Here is a 22,568-nt window from a genome sequence, read left to right on the forward strand (position 1 = left end):
GTTCCAGTATAGTTAGAACCAAAAGCCAAGCACATTTCATAGTCTGGGCTCAATGCCTGGAAGAAAAGAGTCCATATGCTTAACACAGCTATGTAACATAGCCTACTTATTCTTTGTTCACAAAACGTCTAGGACTGAAAGAGATGAAGACTGAATTATACTTTCAAATCACAAGACACTGATCCTAAGCAGCACAGGTTGAGGTGGAATAGAAAAGTAAGGCAGGCAAGTCTGGAATGAGCTCAACATAAGCTACACAGTGTTTAATATTTGAAAAGGCAGGTGGAGAAAAGAAGGGAGGAATACTCTATTACACCAGGTATTAAACACTTTATTTTTTTTTTTTGTATAAATGGCTGTTCACAAAATAATATGCTCTCCAGGAAGGTATTTCCTGGACCTAGTCCAATATTTAAGTTCAAGCATTCATCAGGGCCAGTGTGTAAAACTTGCAAATACTGACTACAACCAGGAAAAGTTCCTAGCATAAATTAATTTAGACATTTGGAATACCTTTTAAATTAGTCTTGTGAAAATTTATCTTTGTAACTAAAGAGGGGCAATTCTCCTTGGAACACGACAATTCTCCTTCTGACTTCTTTTTCAATCTTTTTAATGATGAGGAACATTTAGCAAGATTCAGCTCTCTGAAAAGAAAGTAAGACATAATGAAAGCTTGTTTCTCACCAAGGCGTAGAAGCACAAATTATATGGTGAGTTAAAAAAAAAAAAAAAAAAAAACTAGCCTTCTTTTAATTTAAACCCCCTTATTCATTCAAATCTTTACTGCTTTCTATTTTTATATTTATTTCAACTGTACAGAAAAAAATTTTATGCATTAATTTTCATTTTATTACCCTTGCACCCAACAGCCCACCAAAAAGTTTATGAATATTGAATGTCCAGTAAAGCAGACGAGACCAAGTAAACCATATTTGGCAGAAAGACTAAAGCAAACTGCTAAGATCAAAATGCAGGCCCCTACTCCCTATTCTTATGTTCATATTCTAATCCTATCCTCTTCTTCCTAAAAAGATTTCAGGTTTTCTGAATTTTATATAGCATACTTTTAGAGGAGGTTTCTCATTTGGGGAGAGCTATTGTAACAACTCAGAGTATCTCACATGGCGATGCATTCTGAAATCCCATCTATATTATATACAAGTAGTAATTTAAATCACAACGCAAAAATTGTGTGGAACAATAATTTGATGAGTTTTATTTCTTTTGAAAAAGACTTAATAGAAAGAAAGTGTGTACCTTGAATTAAAGAAAGTGAAAATGTTGATCATGTGCATTTATAGGTATAAAACTGAGTTTTCTGCTATCAGTATAATTCAGACAACATCTCAGATAAAGATACAGTTCAAGAAATGCCTAAGAAGAAGAGCTGCACTCGAAAACAAAGCATAGCTGGTATATAAGCATCACTTACGGTAACTCTGGCAGCCCTTCAACTTGTTTCTGTTTAGCACCATTCAGCATTATTAAAGCCCTCTGAGATTCAAAGCAAGGCCGCGGTCCTATTTTCTTTGGTATCTGCATCTTTCCAGTCCCATGCACACCAGTTTTCCCCAAAGCTGGCAAATAGGAATATACCTGTTGCAAAATAATATTATATTGCTTTCTCAACTACAAAAACCTGGAAACAGTAAAAAGAAATTACTTGATTCATTTCACCATTAAATTTAGTTATATTTTCTTGGTTTCATCACTATGGTTGCCACCCTATCTCACATGAACATGCTAAAATATTAAGAAAGCTGCTAGTTCCATGTCATTAAGTCAATATGACATACACAAGAAAAATGCCTTCTTCAAAATAATTAGTTTTTTGAATTCAGATTTGACACTCATTTAGGAAAGTTCTTTTGATGAATCTTATGCCCAAATTGTTATAATTAGCCTATTTTTAGTATTTATGGTTTAAGTACAACTGGTATTTTGTCATTTCCATTTTGGTAATGTCTTCCTTCAACAGAAAAGAAGTCTGGAACAAACGGAATGAGGAGCGCAAAAGTACTGAAGACAAGGATTGTTGCAAACAGTATTCGCCCAATCTGACCAATTATTAACAAGCATATTTCTCATTTGTTGAAGAAACTGCTGGAGATATTAGATATCAATAATGGCTAAAGATAGCCAAGATAAAACTGGAAAACCTTGGATCAAATCAAGTTTATATGTGTATATACATAGGATAACTGGAATAACCTTTGGCATCATTTGCAAATTTTGCTTTTTAAATACCATTAAATACTATGTAGAATGTTTCTGGATCAAGGTCTAATAATCTTACGTACTGTGTCAAGTGATATAAAGATTCTTGTATAATTATTCTGTTACCAATTCTTAATTACTCTCAAGTAATTAAAATTTCTATTCACTAATTATTCCATTTTGAGGAAGAAAACTACCTGCTTTTATATATGTTTGAAAGATTTATGATTAATATGCTCTGTCCATTTATTAGAATAACTAAGAATATTTAAAAATTGAATTAATAAACTTACTTCTTAAAAATTAAAAGAACTAAAATAGAGTGGTGCTTACCATTTTCTGAAGAGACAGTGGCTCAGAAGAAATACTAATGGAACTCTGTAAACACAACTTTTTAAAGACTGCCTCCGCAACAAACATTTGAAGCCAGGAGGAGGAAAAGGAACAAATAAAAATCTCTAATTCCTGTGAAGAAAAGTCTATAGAAAACAAGAGAAGTAAATATAGTTATTGCTACACCTTATAAAATTTCTTCCTATAGACTATTTCCTTCATGGACTTTATTCATTCAAACAATGATTCCTATACCAGTAAGATTCACCCACATAATTTTAAACCACAAAAAACAGATAATATTCCTATTCCTTGCCCTTCAAGAGAAATTTTTATGGCACATGTTCTCACATTTGAAACAATCATTACTTTTTATTATTTTAAATAAAAGGCTTGAAATTTTATATATATGTATATATACACACATGAATGGATAGATGATATATGAATAGATAGACAGACATGGACTTTTATCACTATACTTTCCAATTAATGTTAAAGATCTCTTCCAAAAAAAAAAAAAAAAAAAAAAAAAAAAAAAAAAAAAAAAAGATCTCTTCCCACAATAGGGCTGTGTCTTTGGAAAACTGGTACTTGGTTTTTAAATGGGCACACATGTATTTAATTTGCACTGATCAGTCTTGAGCTGATAGGAAGACATTTTTCCCCGACAACATCCATGAATCCTATCACTGCAGAGAAGGAGGAAAGGTAAAGAAGAGGGATAACGTAAGACACGAGAATGCATAAGAATTTCCTTAGAAGTCTGCACCCACTGTATTATACCAAGTGGAGGAGAGGAGTATAATTTTAAATGACAAAACAAACAAACAACAAACACACCAAGAGTCTCAAATCTCTTCATTCTAAAATCCTCAAGTTCTCCAATAATATGCAAATACATAAATATATACATGAATTGAAAGTGATAAAGGACTGAAGTGACTATTTCCCTTGTAAATTTAATGTTATGATTTCTCTATTAATACTCTCTGCTTAAGTAACAGAATGGATAATACACTGGAATGGTAAAGAATAAACAATCAATCAATAGAATACTAAAAAAGCTAAAATTAAGCAAAACAGGATGAAAATAGTTGATATACAATAAGGCAGATTAAAATTAACTACAAATAATGGAAGAATAAAGAATTAGAAAAAGTCAATAAAATTAGCAAAATAACATAACAGGTCAAAATACATTTTAAAAGTTGGACAGAATAATAAACTTAAAAGCAGTATAAAGCTTAAATTTGAAGTCTTTACTCAGGAGCTGAGTTCCCTTGGCTGAGCGGACTTCACAGACACCCAGTGAAATCCTGTCCTTCTCAGATGCCTTCCCAAAAGGCTAGGGCCTCTGGTGTCCTTGCAGTCCTTGCCTGACTTTCAATGAGGGAAGGAGAGTTGGGGTGGGATGGGGGTGGGGTGTGGAGAAGAACAACAGTTTAAGGAGGAATTTTGCCCCTGGGAACATTTGGCAATTTGTGGTTGTCACAACTGGGGAGAGAAGTATACTGGCAACCAGTAGGCAAAGGCCAGGCATGCTACCAACTGTCCCACAATTCACAGTTCACAGGACAGCCCCTCAGAATAAAGAATTATCTGGTCCCAAACATAAACAGTGGCCAGGCTAAGAAAGAAACTGCCTGGACTAAAGAGATCTGAGGTTCTTGCTTGTGGCAGACTGCCATATGGGCAAATGGCTCCAGTCAGATGTTAAATAGACCCACCTAGCCCCACACAGACATATGGTTGCTGAATTCAAACAATCCTGTCCAAATATGGCCTCAACAGAGATATAATTTATAAGAATTGGAAACAAGAAAGGAGTTATTTACAACTTTTTGTTACAACTGACTACTTACAACCTACTAGGCTGCTAGTATTATCTGAAACTATGCAAGCAACAAACTGAAGGATGAGCAGCAAAAGATCTTTTCAATATTAAATCTCTAGTTATACACATTAAAAAAAAGCACATCTATCATCACAGACTTTACTACAACCAACTGATCTTATGTATCAACTCTAAGCAGAGGCAAAAGCAAAGCAGAAATAACTTGTACTGTACAGTTCAAAAGCAACGAGCCCACAGTGGAACTTCTAAATGGAGTTATTCACCTAGAAATAACATTTGGTAGCTTTAAAGATATAGCAAATACAAACTATAATGGATCCACATATGACCAGGTAACACACACTTGAAGGGAATGATCAATAAGAGATGAACAAGAGAACTTAAGAAACTTAACCCCTGACTGACATGTACACACTGCTCTATTTAAAATGGATAACCAACAAGGACCTAGTGTAGAGCACAGGGAACTCTGCTCAATATTATGTAACAACCTAAATGGGAAAAGAATTTGAAAAAGAATAGATACATGTACATGTAAAACTGAATCACTTTGCTGTACACCTGAAACTAATACAACATTGTTACTCAACTAGACTCTAACATAAAATAAAAAGTTAAACAAAAAAAAAAAAAAAAAAAAAGAAAGAAAGAAACTTAACCCCTGGACTTAAGACCTTCAATGGCAGGATCATTTTTATTGCCCTCACAGCTAGTAGGTTAGTAGCTTGCACAGAATAAACATTTAGTACTTAATAGATAAATGAAGGAATGACTGGCAGATAGCAATAACTGGAGAGCCAAGCCAGGATGATCTTTTTTAAAAAAGTTACTTAGATCATGCCACTCTCTTTTAAAAATGGTTTCTAACCCCTAAATAGGGCTTAGAAGTTCCTGCTCAAGCTCCTTTACTACTTTTTTGGCTTTACTGTGGCCACTCTTCTCCTTGCTGCTTGTCATCAGCCAGGCATCAAAAGATTTCAAACAGGCCCAACTCTTTCCTATCTCCGAGTTTTAGTACATGTTGTGTCTTCTGAATGGAATACATTTCCCTGACTCTGCCAAACTCCTACTTATCCTTCAGGTTTTGCTCTCCATGACCACTCTACATAAAATAAGTTCATCCACCTCAACACCTAGTTTTTCTTATTTGGAGCACTTAGCATTTTAAAATTATGTATTTACATTAACTTAATTACAGTCTGCCTCTCCCACCGAAAGCTCCAAAAAGGCAAGGATCATATTTTGTTTCCCTCTTCCACTGTATATGAAGTGTTTAGCTCAATGCCTGGTAGAATGCCAATAAAAATTTGTTGAACAAATGAAGGCAACAGAAACATTTTGGTTGACATGATTAGTCAAATTATAGAAGTGTATATTTTTGGAAAAGGTCTGAAGCATGGAGAGGGATTAAAATAGACAGTAAAAAAAAAAAGCCAATAAAGGTTTGGAAAAACTCTCAGGAAAAGATAATGACATAGCCTGAGAAAGGCAAAGGAAGCTTTATTAAAGTTCTCTAAAGATGTGAAAAATATTATAGTAAATTCTGATGACATGTTTTCTTCCCAGTGAAAACAGGAGCAGAAATAAACTGAAGTTAAGGATTGACAAACTGTGTCTTGCTGCCTATTTTTATGAATAAAGTTTTACTGGAACACAGCCATGCTGATTTATGTACTGTGTATCACTGCTTTCTTAGGGCAGAGTTGAGTAGTTGGGACAGAGATGGTAGAGCTGAAAAGCTAAAAATATTTACTATCTTGTATTTTATCAAAAAAAGTTTGTCAACCCCTATTTTAAGCCAATACATCAGGAATTTCAATTAGGCACAAAAAAGAAATTTCAGATCTTGATGCTAAAATATAGAAGGGGATATAAGGAAACTCTTTCTGTTCAAAGTGTTTAGAAACAAGAGAGAATGGCATCTATGTGGGACTGCTGGACATGAGATCTGATGGAAACAAGAAAGAATTTTACTTATCTACTGAAATATCTTCTGCCATAATTTTCTACAAAACAATTAACAATAACAATTTTACTAAACTAAAATTAATTCAATAGATCTGAACCTGAGTAGTATCACAATATGTATTTTATACTTTTGGACTAGAAAAAAACCAAAACTTCATTTGTCATAAATGAGAAAGATGGACCAATATCTTCAGCTGGAAGCTATATAACAGCCAAATTATAACATCTTTACTAATGACTTAGGAAAAGCAAATAATAGTTTAACTGAGCTGAAGAATAATGCAAAGACATGGTCAAACAAACAAACATACAAACTATGGAGTATCTACAGAGAAAAAGAAATGGTTCTCAATCAAAAGAGCAAAATATTGACCAAAAGGACATTATTAGAACACCTGGTTCACTTGTAGGGATGAGTGTATTATTCTACAAGCTCTGTATTACACAGTTTAACTTTGCATATTAGCTGTAGAAAAGCTACTGCTCTCTTAAGGATAAACTATTCACTTGATTTCTATCTCTTGACAAAGGCTTAAAATCAAGATGTACTAACAAAAATTTAGGAAGATTATTAATTTGAACCATTTTTAGATATGTATGTTAAATTTTTAAAACTGCCTATCTATGGCTTAATTGGAAGCCTAAGAAACCAATTGTGTGTGCCTTGAGAAGAGAAAGGAAAGGCTTAAACACACATTTCAAATGGGGATATAGTTTATAAACCTCTTGTAGTTTTGAATATTAGTGATCAAACATATTGAGAGCAAAGTAATCACTCAGTCTGTCGACAGGATTACAATGGTAACATTAAAGTCTAATTTTAGCTTAAGTCAGTCACAGGCTCAAATTTATTGAGTTGAAACTTGTGAAAACTGGGAGTAACTGGGTAACAATGCCTTGCTTTAAAGTGAAGGGACATTCGATTATGATTAAAGAAAGCATTAAAGCTGATGCATAACATGTAGTAGAACCTTGTTAACACAAGGCTCATCATTTCATGCATTTGGCTAAGATAAGTTATATTTCCCTAGAGGTAACCAACACACACTGGAAACAACACATGTAAATACACTGATAGTCTGTAAAGGCACTGCTAATTCTATCCTGGGATCGCCAAACTCAAAGAAGTTTCATTATGGAATGAAAACAGGGAATCCTTTTAGCTGAATGTTTAGTTCCCATGCTAGCAAATAATGCCAGAATTCTGCTGTTTCTAAAATGGAAAAAAAGGAAAAAAAAAGATCTAGTAGGAATGGTGGGAAAGAAATGATAAGAAAGGGTTCTGAAGGAAGATTGAATTTGAGCTAAGAAATGTTAAAAAGTCATGCAACAAAGGACAGCTACTTCACAAAAGGAACAGTAATCACCCTTCAGCTCAATGAAAAAGAAAGAGGAAAAAAAGAAGATAAAATGCTTTAGATAAAAATCTTCTAACTTCAGTACTATAAAAAGAGACCTCTCTTTGCAGAGGGCATCATCGAATAAATCCTGAACCCAGTTAGAGCCTGGATTTCTATTCTAGAATCTCTCTTCAAAGTATTAAAGCGATCAACAGCATATTCAAGAACTTTTTCTTTTATATAAAACCAAGATGCAATGAAACACATGTGTAACAAAACAGAATACTTACTTAGCAGTCTAAAATATTTTTAAGTATATAAAAATCATCTTTTATATTTGAGAGGCACAAAAGTTCACTTGCTTTAAAATATGTTCATTTTAGAAATTTAGGAAGGAAGGAAAGAAAAGAAGAAAGGGAGGGAAGAAGGAAATGGTTCATAGGGCCCTAAACTGGCTTTGAAGTGTAAGAATGTACATAAACGTTAATAACACTGTAATAACTTTGTATGTGGACAGATGGTTACTAGACTTATGGTGGTGATCATTTCCTAATGTATGCAAATGTCAAATCATGTAGTACACCTGAAACATAATATTGTACATCAACTATATTAAAAAAAAAGAATGTACACATAAAATCTTATAGAAGCCTGGAGACCCAAAAGAGTTAGGTAGAACCTTTCATAAGGTAAGCATGTGAAGATGAGTTCTGTCATCATATTGCTTAAATAATATTCCTATTACTTTAGAGGAAACTTTAAAATTAGATAACGCAGGGGGGAGGAAGAGTGAGAAAATTATACATTTGTATTACTTTTATTTGCTTCATCCATGCTAATTTGTTAGATCGCCAGACTCAATGGAAAATAAGTATGGCAGCTTTTTGTTATATAATACGAAAAATTACACAGCAACAGGTACAGGGGGAAAATGTTTTAACCAGTGATATAGCCGAAGTTAATCCAAGTGGCTTTATAACATAGTAAGTATTCTGATCCAAAGATTTTCATTTTTTAATACTGTTAAGTATTTATGCAGGAAGAGACCTACAAACTGTTCATATGGCGCAGACAACATCACAGACAGATAATGCTTTCTAGGTGAACGATTAGAAGTATTAAAGGTACTGAAAATAGTTTCTACCATGTGAGATTCTAAAACACCAAACATAAAAAAGCAAATCTATCTCTTCAATGAAAAGAGAATAAACTGATTTTAAATTTGTCTAAATATTTACTTTCACAGAACGGCTTAATTTTAATTTTTTGTTGTAGGATTAAGGAAAACATTAATAACATTATATATAAATATATAATAATTTATTTCCATGTACTATTTTCCATGCTATAATATTAAATTTTTATGAAAGCATCAAAATACTATTCTTGAATAATAAATGATGTGTGCGGGGAAGAAGGCTCATGTAACATAGACACACTTACCATCACATGAAAGGGAAACGTAACTTCCTAAGTCATCAGACATGTGTCGCATCACGTTTCTACCCATCTTAAGACCAAGGACAATCCAATAATCTATTGCTGCTCCAAGAATTCCAGTCAATAAGTAAGCTAGTTCATGTTTGAAGACCTAACATTGAGATCGAAAAAATATTACTAAAACATACTGAAATGTATTATTTCTATTATTTTGAATACTTGTTGAGGCAAAACATAGCTATTTAAAAAAACAGGGTATGCTAATGCCAAAAGGTATTCTTAAGAAACCTAGCAAACTAATTCCCTCTTTCCATTCTCTCCATCTCCTTCCTTCCCTCCTTCCTCCCCTGCTCTATATCTACATCTAAATCTGTATCTGTATGACAAAACAGTTAATAAAACAAATTTTCCAGGACTTATATACGGATAGCTTGTAACAAACTTTTAAGATAACTTTATCCAATGGTGTCAAGTGCTTTATTCAGGCAATAATTCCATTAAAACAATGAGGAAGTATTTCTGTTAACAAGAATATATGACTATAAAAAAAGAGATAGATTTAGCCACCCCTACTATTTATGTATAAAATTAACCTTTACATTTCCCTAAATGGCATTCGCCAGAAAAAGACTTGAAAAACACAATGCATACAAGCTTTAACAAGCAAGATTGTACTTTGTTGTAAAAAAAACAAAAAAACAAAAAAAACAAAAAATCGGCTCATCAAATTTTAACTATTAAATTATATCAAATACCATTACCTAACTTAGAGGTATAGATATCAGTTTTAAAAGTATACATATTCTTTTATATCATCATTTCTATATTAACGTTATTAAACTACTGTAAGAAATACAGCAAGGCACACAAACCTTACTTACAATAAGCATGCTTCACACTGGTGTTTAAAAATATCTTTCTAATCCATAAACTATGAAGATGAAGAGGTGTGAAAATAATATTTTTAAACACCTTTGATTTAAACATAAACACTTTTCCACAATGACATTAAAACTAGTTGAAATTCTTACATTTTTGGTATTTGTTGTCTAGGCGTGTTGGATGTGTGAAAAAAATCACTACATTAACAGTTGGGGAGAAGCCATGTGAAAGGGTTTTAATAAATGTTATGATATCCAAATAGATAACTGCTATGTTCTGCCCCATACTATACCTGATATGAGATTACTGACAGAGAAATCTCCAGCACTTTGAACCCTCAGTGACTATAGGATTTATTTCTCCTGCCCTCAGCAGACAAGGTTCTTATAGGTATGTACAGCATTTCATTAAGCTGTCATTCCTAGCGCAAGAAGCTATTAAATGATTTCAGAACTGAAGTGCTGTTTTTGGGTTGTTGCACAAACAAGGACAAATGGTCAAGCAGCACATACATCAGGCCCGCTGAAACAGTGTTTATTGAGGGAAAACCCACAGAGACAGGGTCCTCAACAGGTGCCTCGGTCCCCTTTTGCCCTACCACACTGTTGGGTAGCACATGGCATTCTGGCAAGGCTGCATATCAGAATGTGGGAGAGAGACTCTGAAGAATGGGACGAAGGGGATTTTAAGCTGCATGATTAGGGAAGCACTGCCCTTCTGATATGATCAGGGGCCAAGATATGGAACCCTGACCACAGCCTGATCCTGTCAGGTCAGGATTCATGAGTGGGCCTCAGCAGGACCCCTTCTCCTGCCTTGATTAGAGGGCTGAGTTTAAGCCTTGCAGTTGTAGTTGTGTGACACGGGAAGTGAGCAGCAAGACCGGCCGTATCAGCAGGCTGGGGAAATACCCGCACCTCCCTTGGACCCTGACAGGTGTCAAGCCTTGCAGCTGACCAGAAATAACTCCTTTGAGTATGGGTCTTAGCCAGTCTTCAACGAACTTTGCAGGAAGCCAACTCCATTCTTTGCAAAGCCAAAATGTAGATGATCACTCTGAGCAATTTTACTTCTCATGGTTCAATTTATCAAGAGAACATAAAACAGGGACAATGAAAACCTCTGTTTAAACTAGCAAATGATCATGTCAATATCCATGCCACAGAATGTTCCTTCCAACATAATGTATATCTGAATATCAGCAATGACACTTCTCAGGAAGAAAGCAAGAGACTATTACATTTTGATTTCTCAAAGTATTCCCCCATCTCAATCAGGGTTACTTCAGCTCCCTGGTCCTAAGACTCTGGATAGGGAAGATGAGGTTAGCCCATAGAGCTAAGCCTCATATAAACTACAATCTAGCACTCTATCAAGTAAAAATAACATAAAACCAACCAGGTAAGACTTTCTCTTTTTCCTGATGCAAATATATGTACACGTGCACCTGACACCACAAATGAGTATCAATATTGCTTACTATTCAATTCACCTTGAAATTATTGTTATTAAGCAGTTAGAGATAGGTACGTCTTACAGTACCTGCAAGGAAAGACTGTAGTTCCTTTACCATGGTAAGAAAAAATTTGACAAAGTTATTCTACCTGTGTGTCATTGGCTAAACATACCTACCACATACCACATATACATCATAGAAAATTTTTATATAAAAAGATACTTTCAAATCAGGTTCTTGGATCCTTTTACACTACTTTCTTAACTATGACACTCACTATAACCATAGGAACAAGACACTGTGCTATGGACTGTACTCACTGTAACTTAACAATGCTACTATTTCTAGCACCGTGGATATATATGCTTTGGAAGTGGATTAGTGGGAAAATGGCACAAAAAACATCAAAAGAGAAAAGCTTTCTTGGAATACCAAAATGTTTGCTAAAGCTGAAAGAACAGAACATAAATACCCTAAGAATTAACAAAGAAATGAAAGATAGATATGATTTGCACATATGACATATATTTACCTTAGATCTCCCTTCTAATAGGTAAAGGCTATTAGGAGACATTCTGTCAATACGGTTCTCTATTATCTACCAGGACTAGTAACCTTCAGTTTATAAACCTGGCAATCTTCCAAAAACTGACCAGTATATAATGCAGAACAAACTTGATTCTTGGCCTCTGACTCCCAGGTTAGGGCTTTCCACAATATCCCACAGCAATAGATGACAAACTGCTCCTCTAGTACCTCTGGCAGAAAGATGCAAACATAATGTACATACTGTGCCTCTTCCTATTTTAAACAGTGACATGTGAAGTAAGAGAAAGTATGTTGCAGTGGAGACTTGGCCACTAGTCAAGGTTTTGCCCTAAGAAGCTGTGATATCTTGAATAAGTTACTTATACTCTTTAGCCTCGATTTCCTTATCTTTAAACAGAAACTAGCTTCCATTTCTACCAATAATTGTAGGGTTATGGTTAAACAGCACTTAAGGACATCACAAAGAAAAGCAGAACTAACCACCAAGCTTAGTAAAATGTGTACCTCCTCCATAACCTTGACACATCCCACCTCTGCTCTTTGCCAAGGAAAGCCCAAAGCTTTCTCAGATTATGACAATGAAATTCATTGCCACTGTGTCACTCTGCAATACTTTCTGATTGACATTATGACAAAACAATATTAGCATAAACTGAGGACTTCTGTTTAGCTAATGACTTAAATTGAATGCTTCAACTAAGCAAATCAAGATACAAATGCTTTACAGTACAGAAAATGATGTCTGTGAACATGCATGGAATTCTTGAAATTGGAAACTGCCAAAAAGATTTAATTAAGTACAATAATGAATTCTAACACATAAAGTACCACAATAAAAAAACAGTTTATATGAATTTAAGCAATTCAAATGTTAAATATTAATTTGCAAAGTTTAAAACCAGTTCTCATATTACAACTGATGCTACAATTTATTGTACATTGCTTCACAAATATGTTAAATTTACTTATAAATCTGAACAAAAATCTTCAAGTTAAATATGTATGAATTTGTTACTATTTACATTAGTATTTCCTAAGTAGATTCTTATCTGTGGTAGTCCTTTGGTGATTTAGTAGAACTGTGAAAACATCAGTTTTATTATTGTTTTCAATTATAAAAGAGCAATTTCATTTATATAATCAAATGGATAAAAAAGAAATGTTCCTTAATGAGGAAATATTTTCTATCCTTAATGATTCGATTGTCTAAACAGTAGAAAAAAGGCAGATGATAATCAGGATTTTATCAGTTTTAGCTTAGACATCTAGTTATACCCAGAAACAATCGTCCCTTTTTAATGCCAATTAAAAAAAAAAAAAAAAAAAAAAGGAGCCCTGAAAAGAATGTTTTCTTTAAAGAATGCCTCACACACTCCCTAAACAGAATTTTTAAAAATCAGTAAGGGCTTCTGTTTCTAATAATGGAGGCCTAAGTAATTCAGATAAACCATCGTATAGAAGAAAACTTAAAATGTTGAATAAAATATGTAAAACATCTTCAGTAAAGTTAAGAGGAATTGCTCAGCCAAGATCTAGGAGAAGGTAAAAACCAAGTGAGGCATTCAAAGCTAGCTGACTTTGCCCTAAGGACATTTGCTGACCCCAGAGAAAGAGCTGATATACAGAAGTGTGGTTTTTGGAGCCTAGGGGAAAAAGGAGTATAAAAGTCATAGCCCAAGGCCTAATGCCCAATATGCTGACACCCTGCAGGGCTTCAGTCTCAAAGCAAGCATGAATCAGAAGCAAAACAACATGTATCTGCGGCCCTGTACTTTACTTTGACTATCCAGGAACCCTTGAACCAGACAACAAAAATTTTCACTAGAGGAAGATATTCTGTGTCTTTGCCACAAACTATTTCTACAAATAATTTTTCAAATGCAATTTATGGCACACAGTCAAGCATAACTAGCTTGCAAGAGAATATAAAGGACATGAAAGAATGAAACAGCAAAAACAACAAATACAAACAGACTCACAAAAACGTCGAATATGGAATAATCAGACGTAGACTGTAAAATAACTATTATCGCCATGTTCAAAGACAAAAGAAAACCTTGAAAACTTCATAGGGAACCAGAAACCATAAAAATATATCACAGTAATTTGGAAGGAAAAAGTCTAAAACTGGGAAAAATACAAAAAATAAAAAATGCAATAGCCATGTTTATCATATTAGATACAGGGGAAAAGAGACTAGTGAACTAGAAATTGGATGAAAACACTATCCAGAATGCTCCGAGTATAGAAAAAAATGGAAAATATAGATGAGAGGGTAAAATACACAGAGGATACAAAGAGGAGGTGCGACATAAGTTCATTTGGAACTTAAAAAGTGGAGGAGCGAAAAAGGATCAGAGGAAATAAATTAGAAGAGAAACTATGTAAGAATTTTCCTTAAGCTAGAAGAGACTTCATGGCTATTTAACAGCAGAGGTCTCCACTCCACCTACTATGTTTTCTATCCCCAAAGAAAATATTACCTAGCTAGCAATTATGATGATATATCAGTCATGAATAACAAGAAGGCATCACTGTATATAAAGCAGACACTGTAAAAAAAAAAAAAAAAAAAAAAAAAAAGAACAAATTCCCAAGGTAGAGTCAGAGGAGTTGATTAAAACATTTAAGCTTGACCTAATAGGTGATAGAGAAAAATGTAGAATAACAGAGAAAACACATTTTGGCCTCTAATCTTATATGAGGTCAAAAAGAAAAGTTGAGTTAATTTCAGAAAGCAGAAATCATATAGGGCTCATTTTTTAACTATAATTTACTATTAGATATTAATAACAAAAGCATAGACAAACAAAATCTACTGACAACTAAAAGCCATCCATTTAGAAGTTTTAAAACACTCTTTTAAAATATTTCTTGGATCAAAGGGGAATTTGTAATTGACAATAAAAAACACTTTGAAAAAAACAATAAGAGCACCAGAGATTAAAGTATCAAAACTTGCACAAGGAATCTCAAGTTCCACTCAAAAGGCAATTTATATTAAGTGTACATATTAGAAATAAAGACTAAATAGAAAAAAGATTCAAATATTCAAGATAGAAGAGAAAGTAAAAGAAAGGAATTTTTAAAAATGAGCAGAAATTAATGATATAATATAAAAGTGTAAACAATAAAGTCCCCAACAGCTCATTTTGAAAAGAAGGTGACTAACACTTATTATGCAGCTAAAATGTGGAGCAGTATGTTGTTATGCACTTTACATATTTTCTGCATTTAATTTTCCCAGTTACCCTTCATATAGATAATAATACTAAAATCACTGCATGCTGAATTTCTAACAACAAGCAAAACCTACTTATGAAGAAATGGTTCAGGAAATAACTCTTAACATCCAGAAAGGTGTTTTTAAAAACAAGTGGAACTTTTTATTAGTAGTACACCAAAAAGTTGTATGGATTCACTCAACTTTTATAATCACAAGTTCCTTAAAAATTAAAATGTACAAAAATAAAAAAATCTAGAGTGATAAGTAACTATAGATTTCTTAGCAGTAATGGTCAAGTAACTGTCCAAATGTGGATGTAGCACTACAGCCAAGTGTGAGATGATGAAAACAGCCTGTAAAAATCTTTTACCTAAAAATTAGATAAACGAAGTAGAAAACGATGTATTTGGGTGCATGTTAATTTGTTTCAAGTAATTCAAAGAATAAAGGGAAGAAAAAAGACGCATACTTCAAAGAAGTACTTTCTTCCATAGGCCAATATTCATTTGTAAATTAATCCTACTTACATCATTAGACTTGCATTTTTCCTTGTGAGAATATATAGTCCACTCCAAAAGCATATTTACTGGTTTGGTCAAAAGCCCAGAGGTCTCGCTTCCTGACCAAAAGATTTCAAGAAGAACTGCCTTTCCTGTTATTTTCAGACTCTGAGAATCTGACCAGTCATACAACCTAATAAAAATATGAATGAAAAGTATATCTTTATGCCAATTTGACCACTACAGTTACTAGGCATAATATCTGCTAATTTGATCATTATGGTTATTAGGCATAATATTTTGTCATAAAACAAAAAAATTCTAGCAATTTCTGAATATATAAAAGTCTATTAATATATAAGGATTATAATATCTAGTTATAATAAAGGACAAAACTTTTTAAATGGCTTCATTTCAACATAATCATCAACAAGTACACACTAATGCAACTGCAGGTTTTAGAACATATGCAGAACTTACAGATATTATAGATTCAGTATTAAAACCTGGTATAGCTTTTTACTTAAGCATTCAATTACTAAAGAATTCAAAAATATACAAATTCTGAAAAATAAAAACAGTCGTACCTATCCAAATGTGTAAGTTAGTGAAAAATAAAAATATGAAGTAAGGAAACAGGAAAAAAGCATACAAACCTTTACAGCTACTGAAGGACTGAATCTAGACATATGTTTTTAAAATAAATCTATATACTTGAAACTAGAAAACAAGGTGGTTTTTTTAGAAATATGTAGATAAATAATTAGAAAAATGGTACATAAGACAATATACAGAAAAAATGTTTTTTGGTGATTAAAACTTACTTTTGACTCAGATGTCGGACTTCACTTTCAACTAAATTAAAGAAAAATTTGAGCAGTGTCAGGTGGAGCACCTTAGAACCAATAATATTTTCTGAAATTTGATGACAAAAACTTTCACTGAAAAGGCAAGACCTGGAAAACATGAACCCAACAATCTATATAACATGCAACAACTCATTGAGTAATTTGTGAGCAAAGTATTTCTTTTTTCAGAAAAACATTGGAATTTTAATAAAGCTTGCTCCAACAAAATATAAAGCAAATTCAACAAAATTTTATTAGTATTTTCTTTCTTTAAAAATTAAACCCTGTCAAATATCCCATGACAGTTAATTTTCTAATAATAGAAATCTAATTTCTCTATTTTTCAATGATTGTAATGTTTAACAACCATCTGGTACTCTCCCCTTGTATTCTTTATTTCACTGAAAAAGAAAAAAAACTATGAATTTCATTAAACCCTTTTGATTCAGATGACCAGTTACACTTTCAATTTATAATACTCTCTATAATCCTCCTCTTACTCAAAATTATTTTCTTTTTCATTATTTAGTAAAATGAAGGTCATTTAGAGCTATTTTTTTTAGAGTTTTAAAAATTCAGTATTTATTTTCTTTCTGTCTTCTGCAGCAGTCCTATCCAACAGAACTTTCCATGATGATGGATATGTTCTAGTGAACACCTGAAATGTGGCTTGTGCAAAACTGAGGTGTTGAATTTTTAATTATTTAATCTTAATTAAATTTAAATATAGTCACATGTAGCTAGTGGCTATGGGGTTGGACAGCACAGTTCTATAGTATTTTTTAAAAGAGAACATAAAATTACTCAGAACTACAGGACTAAGAGAGATAGTCCAGGCAACAACATTTATTACAATTTTCTTCCAACTTCATTATCAATTATACCAACAATGTACTTATAACTCTGTACCTCTGTCTCCATCTTCCCCATCTATTTTGAATACCACACTCTCAGATTAGGGGGGCCCTTGACAGCTATTAAATGTAACACTCCATTTAATACTCAAATCTGCTCTAAAAGATCCTCCTTGACCATATAGTTATTTAGTCTATCTGAAAACTGCCAGAGATGGATACCATAGTATCTTTTCTCTTTTTCTAAAAACACACATTATGAAATATTTCAAAAATACACTCAGGGACTTCCCTGGTGGCGCAGTGGTTAAGAATCCGCCTGCCGATGCAGGGAACACGAGTTTGAGCCCTGGCCTGGGAAGATTGCACATGCTGCAGAGCAACTAAGCCCATGTGCCACAACTACTGAGCCAGCGCTCTAGAGCCCACGAGCCAGAACTGCTGAGCTCATGTGCCACAACTCCTGAAGCCCGCGTGCCTAGAGCCTGTGCTCTGCAACAAGAGAAGCCCCCGCTCGCCGCAACAAGAGAAAAGCCCGTGCGCATCAACGAAGACCCAATGCAGCCAAAAATAAATAAATAAATAAATTTATAAAAACAAAAATACACTCAGAAGTAGACGAGTATCACCCAGCTCATCTGTATTCCTACCACTTTCCTGGGAACCTTCCCCGAGATTCCCAACAGACCCAATTATTTTGTAATTAAACCTGGGTATCTGTTTATTAAAAAGTCTACTTTTAAGCTGCCTGAATTCCATTTCCTGTAGCATCAATTAATTCATCCAAACATTTATTAAGCACTTATTATGTTCCAGACATTATAAGCACTGAGGAGGGAGATGTTTAACACTGAGAATCTACTCTTCTGAAAGTCGGAGGCTGCATACACTGTTGGTGGGAATGTAAACTGGTGTAGCCACTATGGAAACCAGTATGGAGATCCCTCAAAAAATTAAGAGCAGTACTACCATAAGATCCAGCTATCCCACTTCTGGGCATTTATCCAAGAATATGAAAACACTAATTTGAAAAGATATACGCACTCTTCTGTTTATTGCAGCATTATTTACACTAGCCAAAATATGGAAACAATCTTAAGTGCCCATCAACAAATGAATAAATCAAAATGTGATACACACACACACACACACACACACACACACACACAAAGGAATACTATTCAGACATAAAAAAGAAAGAAATCGTGCCATTTGTGACAACATGGATAGATCTTGAGAGTATTATGTTAAGTGAAACAAGTCAGACTGAGAAAGACATATACCCTATGATTTCACTCTTATGTGGGATATAAAAAACAAACAAACAAATGACCAAAATAATTGAGCAAACCAGACCAAACCAAAACAAACACAGATATGAATAGAGTAGTGGTTACCAGAGGGGAAGGGGTAGAGGGGTGGGTGGAGAGAAGGGGATCAACTGTATGGTGACAAATGGAAACTCAATTTTTGCTGGTGAGCACACTGTAGGTATACAGAAATAGAAATATAATGTTGTACACATGCAACAAATATAATGTTACAAACCAATGTTACCACAATAATAATAAAAAAAGTCAGAGGCTGATTTAAGTGAAAAACTTAAAGGAAAGGGCAAGAGATAGGAAGTGGCATTTGACTTGCATTTTAAAGGATAATTAGGAGAGGCCAGGTATTTATAGGGTGGCAAGAATGGAGGTTTATATAGGCAGAGAAAACATAAGAGCAAAGGGATAAGAAATGAAAATAGTTCAGTCATTGGGCACGCCTGGGAAAATGATGAAGAATGGAGACATACATAGGGCTAAACCATGAAGGGTCTTACATGTTTTGCTAAGGAATTTAAAATGTTTTCTACAGGTGATATGTGTGTTAATGAAGGACTTTTATCTGGGAAATGAAAAGACCACTGTGGAAAGAGCATACTGGTGTACTTTGGAAGATAAAGGGAAAAAGTAGGATCAAGATCAATAAAGTGGATATTGCCAACAGTTTACATAAGAAGCAATGAAGGCTTTTTAAATAAAGGTGATGACAGCGAAGGAAGAAACAGATTTGTAAATTAGGAAGAATGGCAAATATGTAAACCATATATCCTCACATCCTACACCTATGCTGGGACAGTACTGTGTTAGAATGGTGTTTATACCTTCAAAAGTGTGGGAACTGTTATTTAATCTTTTTACCCCTGAAACATAGCACAATGCCTGGCTCCCAGTAACTACTCAGTAACATTTTTTGAAGAATAAATAAATGCATGATAGCTAGCTGATTAGTTTCCTTCAAATATAACACAACCAAGAAGGCAGGTAAATCCCTATGATCTCAAAGAGGTAACCACAGATCTAGCTTTTGCCTGGCTAGTCAAGTATCCTTTCTCTTACTATTATGGACCCCCCTAAAACTGAACATTTGGATAAAAATAAAGTACTACGAGACAAAGGAAGGTTATCAGATACAGAGAGCTATCAGAGAAGACATAGAAAAATGATTACTTCTGTTTGAGAGAAAGAAGCAGAAATAGGAGGGATTTCTGAAGAGATTAACATATGGAAGACAAAGGAAGGATCTAGGCAGATGACAGCATGTGCAGAGGCATGAAAGAGATGACATATTTAGGAAACATTAAGTTCAGTTTCAAAATTCAAATTTCTAGCTGAAAAAATATAACAGAAACACTAAAACAGATATTGTATACAGTTACAAATGTTTATACTGTTGATGACCAAAATTTGATGATATTCATATCCAATAAATTCATTTTCTTAATTTTTAAAATATGCAAACTTATTTTGTTAAAAAATAAAATAAAAACAAATAATGATTTGGCATTCCTGTGAGTCCATTTCACATATTTATTCAACAATTTTTTTTAATAAAATGATTGACAAACATGACCAATTTAGACTTGGCCTTTGCAATAAATACAACACACAAACATTACACACACACAAAAATTTTTTTTAAAAAGAAATGTACTTCTTTTATCAGTATCTAAAAAATACATAGCAGAACCCTGACTATATGAAACTTAACATCCTCAACATGTGAAATTCCTTACCTGATAAGCACTTCTATTAGAGACCATGCCCCTTTCATACAAGTTGGACACTGAAACAACTCTAAGTAATATCTTGACATGGCTGGGGACTTCCAAGGAGGGTGAAGGTGAAGAAGAGCTGACAATATATGAAAGTATCGACCAGAAAACGTATCTATGTTATCCTATTATTTAAAAATAAACAAACAAATAAAACACAATAGCTAAAAGTACAGTTTTACCAGCTAATTTAGTTTAAAACTATAATACCCAGACCTAACTTTCTTGGCAAAAATACGTGTTTGGACAAAGGAGAACAGATGGAAGCATGATGTTTAGCTAATTAAATATTGCAACTGAGAGAGAGGCACACTCTAAATATGTATCTACATATTAGATAATCCTAGCTATTGGGACTAATCTATATCAAATGTCCATTTTACTTCTCATGATTATAGTGTGATTAAAAGAGTTCCCAAATGTGACCTGAAATGAACTGAAGAAACTTTACATGTAACATTCTGACTTATCACCAACATTAGTCTGACATAGCTTTAAACCTGTTGTTTCTTCAAATTGTCACCTCGATTAAGAATATGACTAGAAATCTACCTTTGAAAAGCTGTTCCTATTGGTTTTCACAATAGGAACAAGGAGTAAGTTCAGTGTCTACATATACTATGAATAAAAATCATTACCAATGTACTAAATGAGTAATTTACTAAATGACATTCTAGATCCTTATAATTTGATTTTTACATTAGATACTTTACTGCCACAGAAAAAAATTCTGAGAAAATATTAAGTTAACACTCAGAGTAATACCTAGTATAGAGTTTAAAAACAGAAAAGAAATGGTAATAAATAGGTACTGCATTTATTATTAAATGAGGAAAAGAAATAATGGAGAGAGAAAATAAACTATAAACTTACAAAAACTGAGAAAGTGTTCATAGTTTAACATTCTTTGAAAGACTATAAAACCCATAAGACTGCTCTTACCTGTAGAATGTTCTCTAGAAGAGCGTGAAGAAGGCAAACAGGAGGGATATAATGTGATTGCAAAGAGGAAAGTTCCTCAATTGCTTCTTTAAAAAACTGTCCTTCTATGAGGCTTTCAATTAAATTTAATACACCTCTGGGAAATTCAGCATTTTTAACCTAAGAAAGGAAAGATTCTATGACTCAAAGAAAAGAAGGGGAAAATTCTGAGATGAAATTTTGAATCAGCAAGGAGCCTGAATTTCCTAACCTGTAAAATGAACAATCCCTGCCCTCACTACTTCACTAGGTTGTTATGTGGGTCCAAAAGAATGATTTGTATGAATGTGTTTTACAACAATAAAATTGCACTGCAAAACATATACATTATTGTTTTATTTATTATTCTCTGTCGCCTTGAATAGTAAGAGGAAACACTACCTCTAAAAGGAAACTTTAAAAGGCATTTGCAAAGTCGGGCTCATAATGAGACTTCAGTTGGAGGTACAACCACACATAGTTTTAATTTAGATGCAAAATTACTTTTTGGTGTTCTTTTAAACTTATAAGCAAACTATGTCTATTAACATATACTACATATATTAAGATGTCATCAAGCAGAATCAATATTTGTAAAAAGTGACAACTGCTATAGTACCATAAAATTACTCTGAAGATGCACATTAATAAAACTCTAAGAGTTCCACAAAATACAGCCCCCTTGGTCAAAATATTTTTAACAATAAAAGTGACTCCTTTGACCTAGTTGAGAATCAAGAATACTCTGAAAGACTCATGGACTAAAACAATCAATTGTAAAGGAATGAATAATGATATAAAGAAAATAATATACTCATAAATATTACACTGAAAATTTAATCTAGAAGTAGTAATTATGAAACCTATGAAATGTATGAATAGGGATACATAACTCACCTGTGATGAGCACAAGGTAAGTTTTTAATTCTTCTTATCAATTTTTATTACTGTATAGAATTTTTTTTGGAGCTTTGATAGAATACTATTTTTCTTTTTCACTTCTGATTAGAGAAACTACACTTCAAATTTGATAA

The 22,568-nt window shown here is 33.4% G+C and overlaps 1 protein-coding gene across 1 annotated transcript in view; it reads right to left on the reverse strand.

The window, feature by feature from the left end:
• The window catches only part of SLF1 (SMC5-SMC6 complex localization factor 1), a 60,885-nt gene that overhangs the window by 5,701 nt on the left and 32,616 nt on the right, over positions 1-22,568 (reverse strand). The window contains exons 11-18 of the mRNA XM_082458031.1: positions 21,517-21,675; positions 20,536-20,699; positions 16,597-16,728; positions 15,800-15,965; positions 9,163-9,310; positions 2,554-2,699; positions 1,436-1,599; positions 514-647 (exon numbers count right to left, since the gene is read on the reverse strand). Coding sequence (XP_082314157.1) covers positions 514-647; positions 1,436-1,599; positions 2,554-2,699; positions 9,163-9,310; positions 15,800-15,965; positions 16,597-16,728; positions 20,536-20,699; positions 21,517-21,675 — 1,213 coding nt within the window. The remainder of the gene's footprint in view (positions 1-513; positions 648-1,435; positions 1,600-2,553; positions 2,700-9,162; positions 9,311-15,799; positions 15,966-16,596; positions 16,729-20,535; positions 20,700-21,516; positions 21,676-22,568) is intronic.

Source organism: Balaenoptera physalus (genome assembly GCF_965194825.1).
Source record: "Balaenoptera physalus genome assembly, chromosome: 3".
NCBI classification, from domain to species: Eukaryota; Metazoa; Chordata; class Mammalia; order Artiodactyla; family Balaenopteridae; genus Balaenoptera; species Balaenoptera physalus.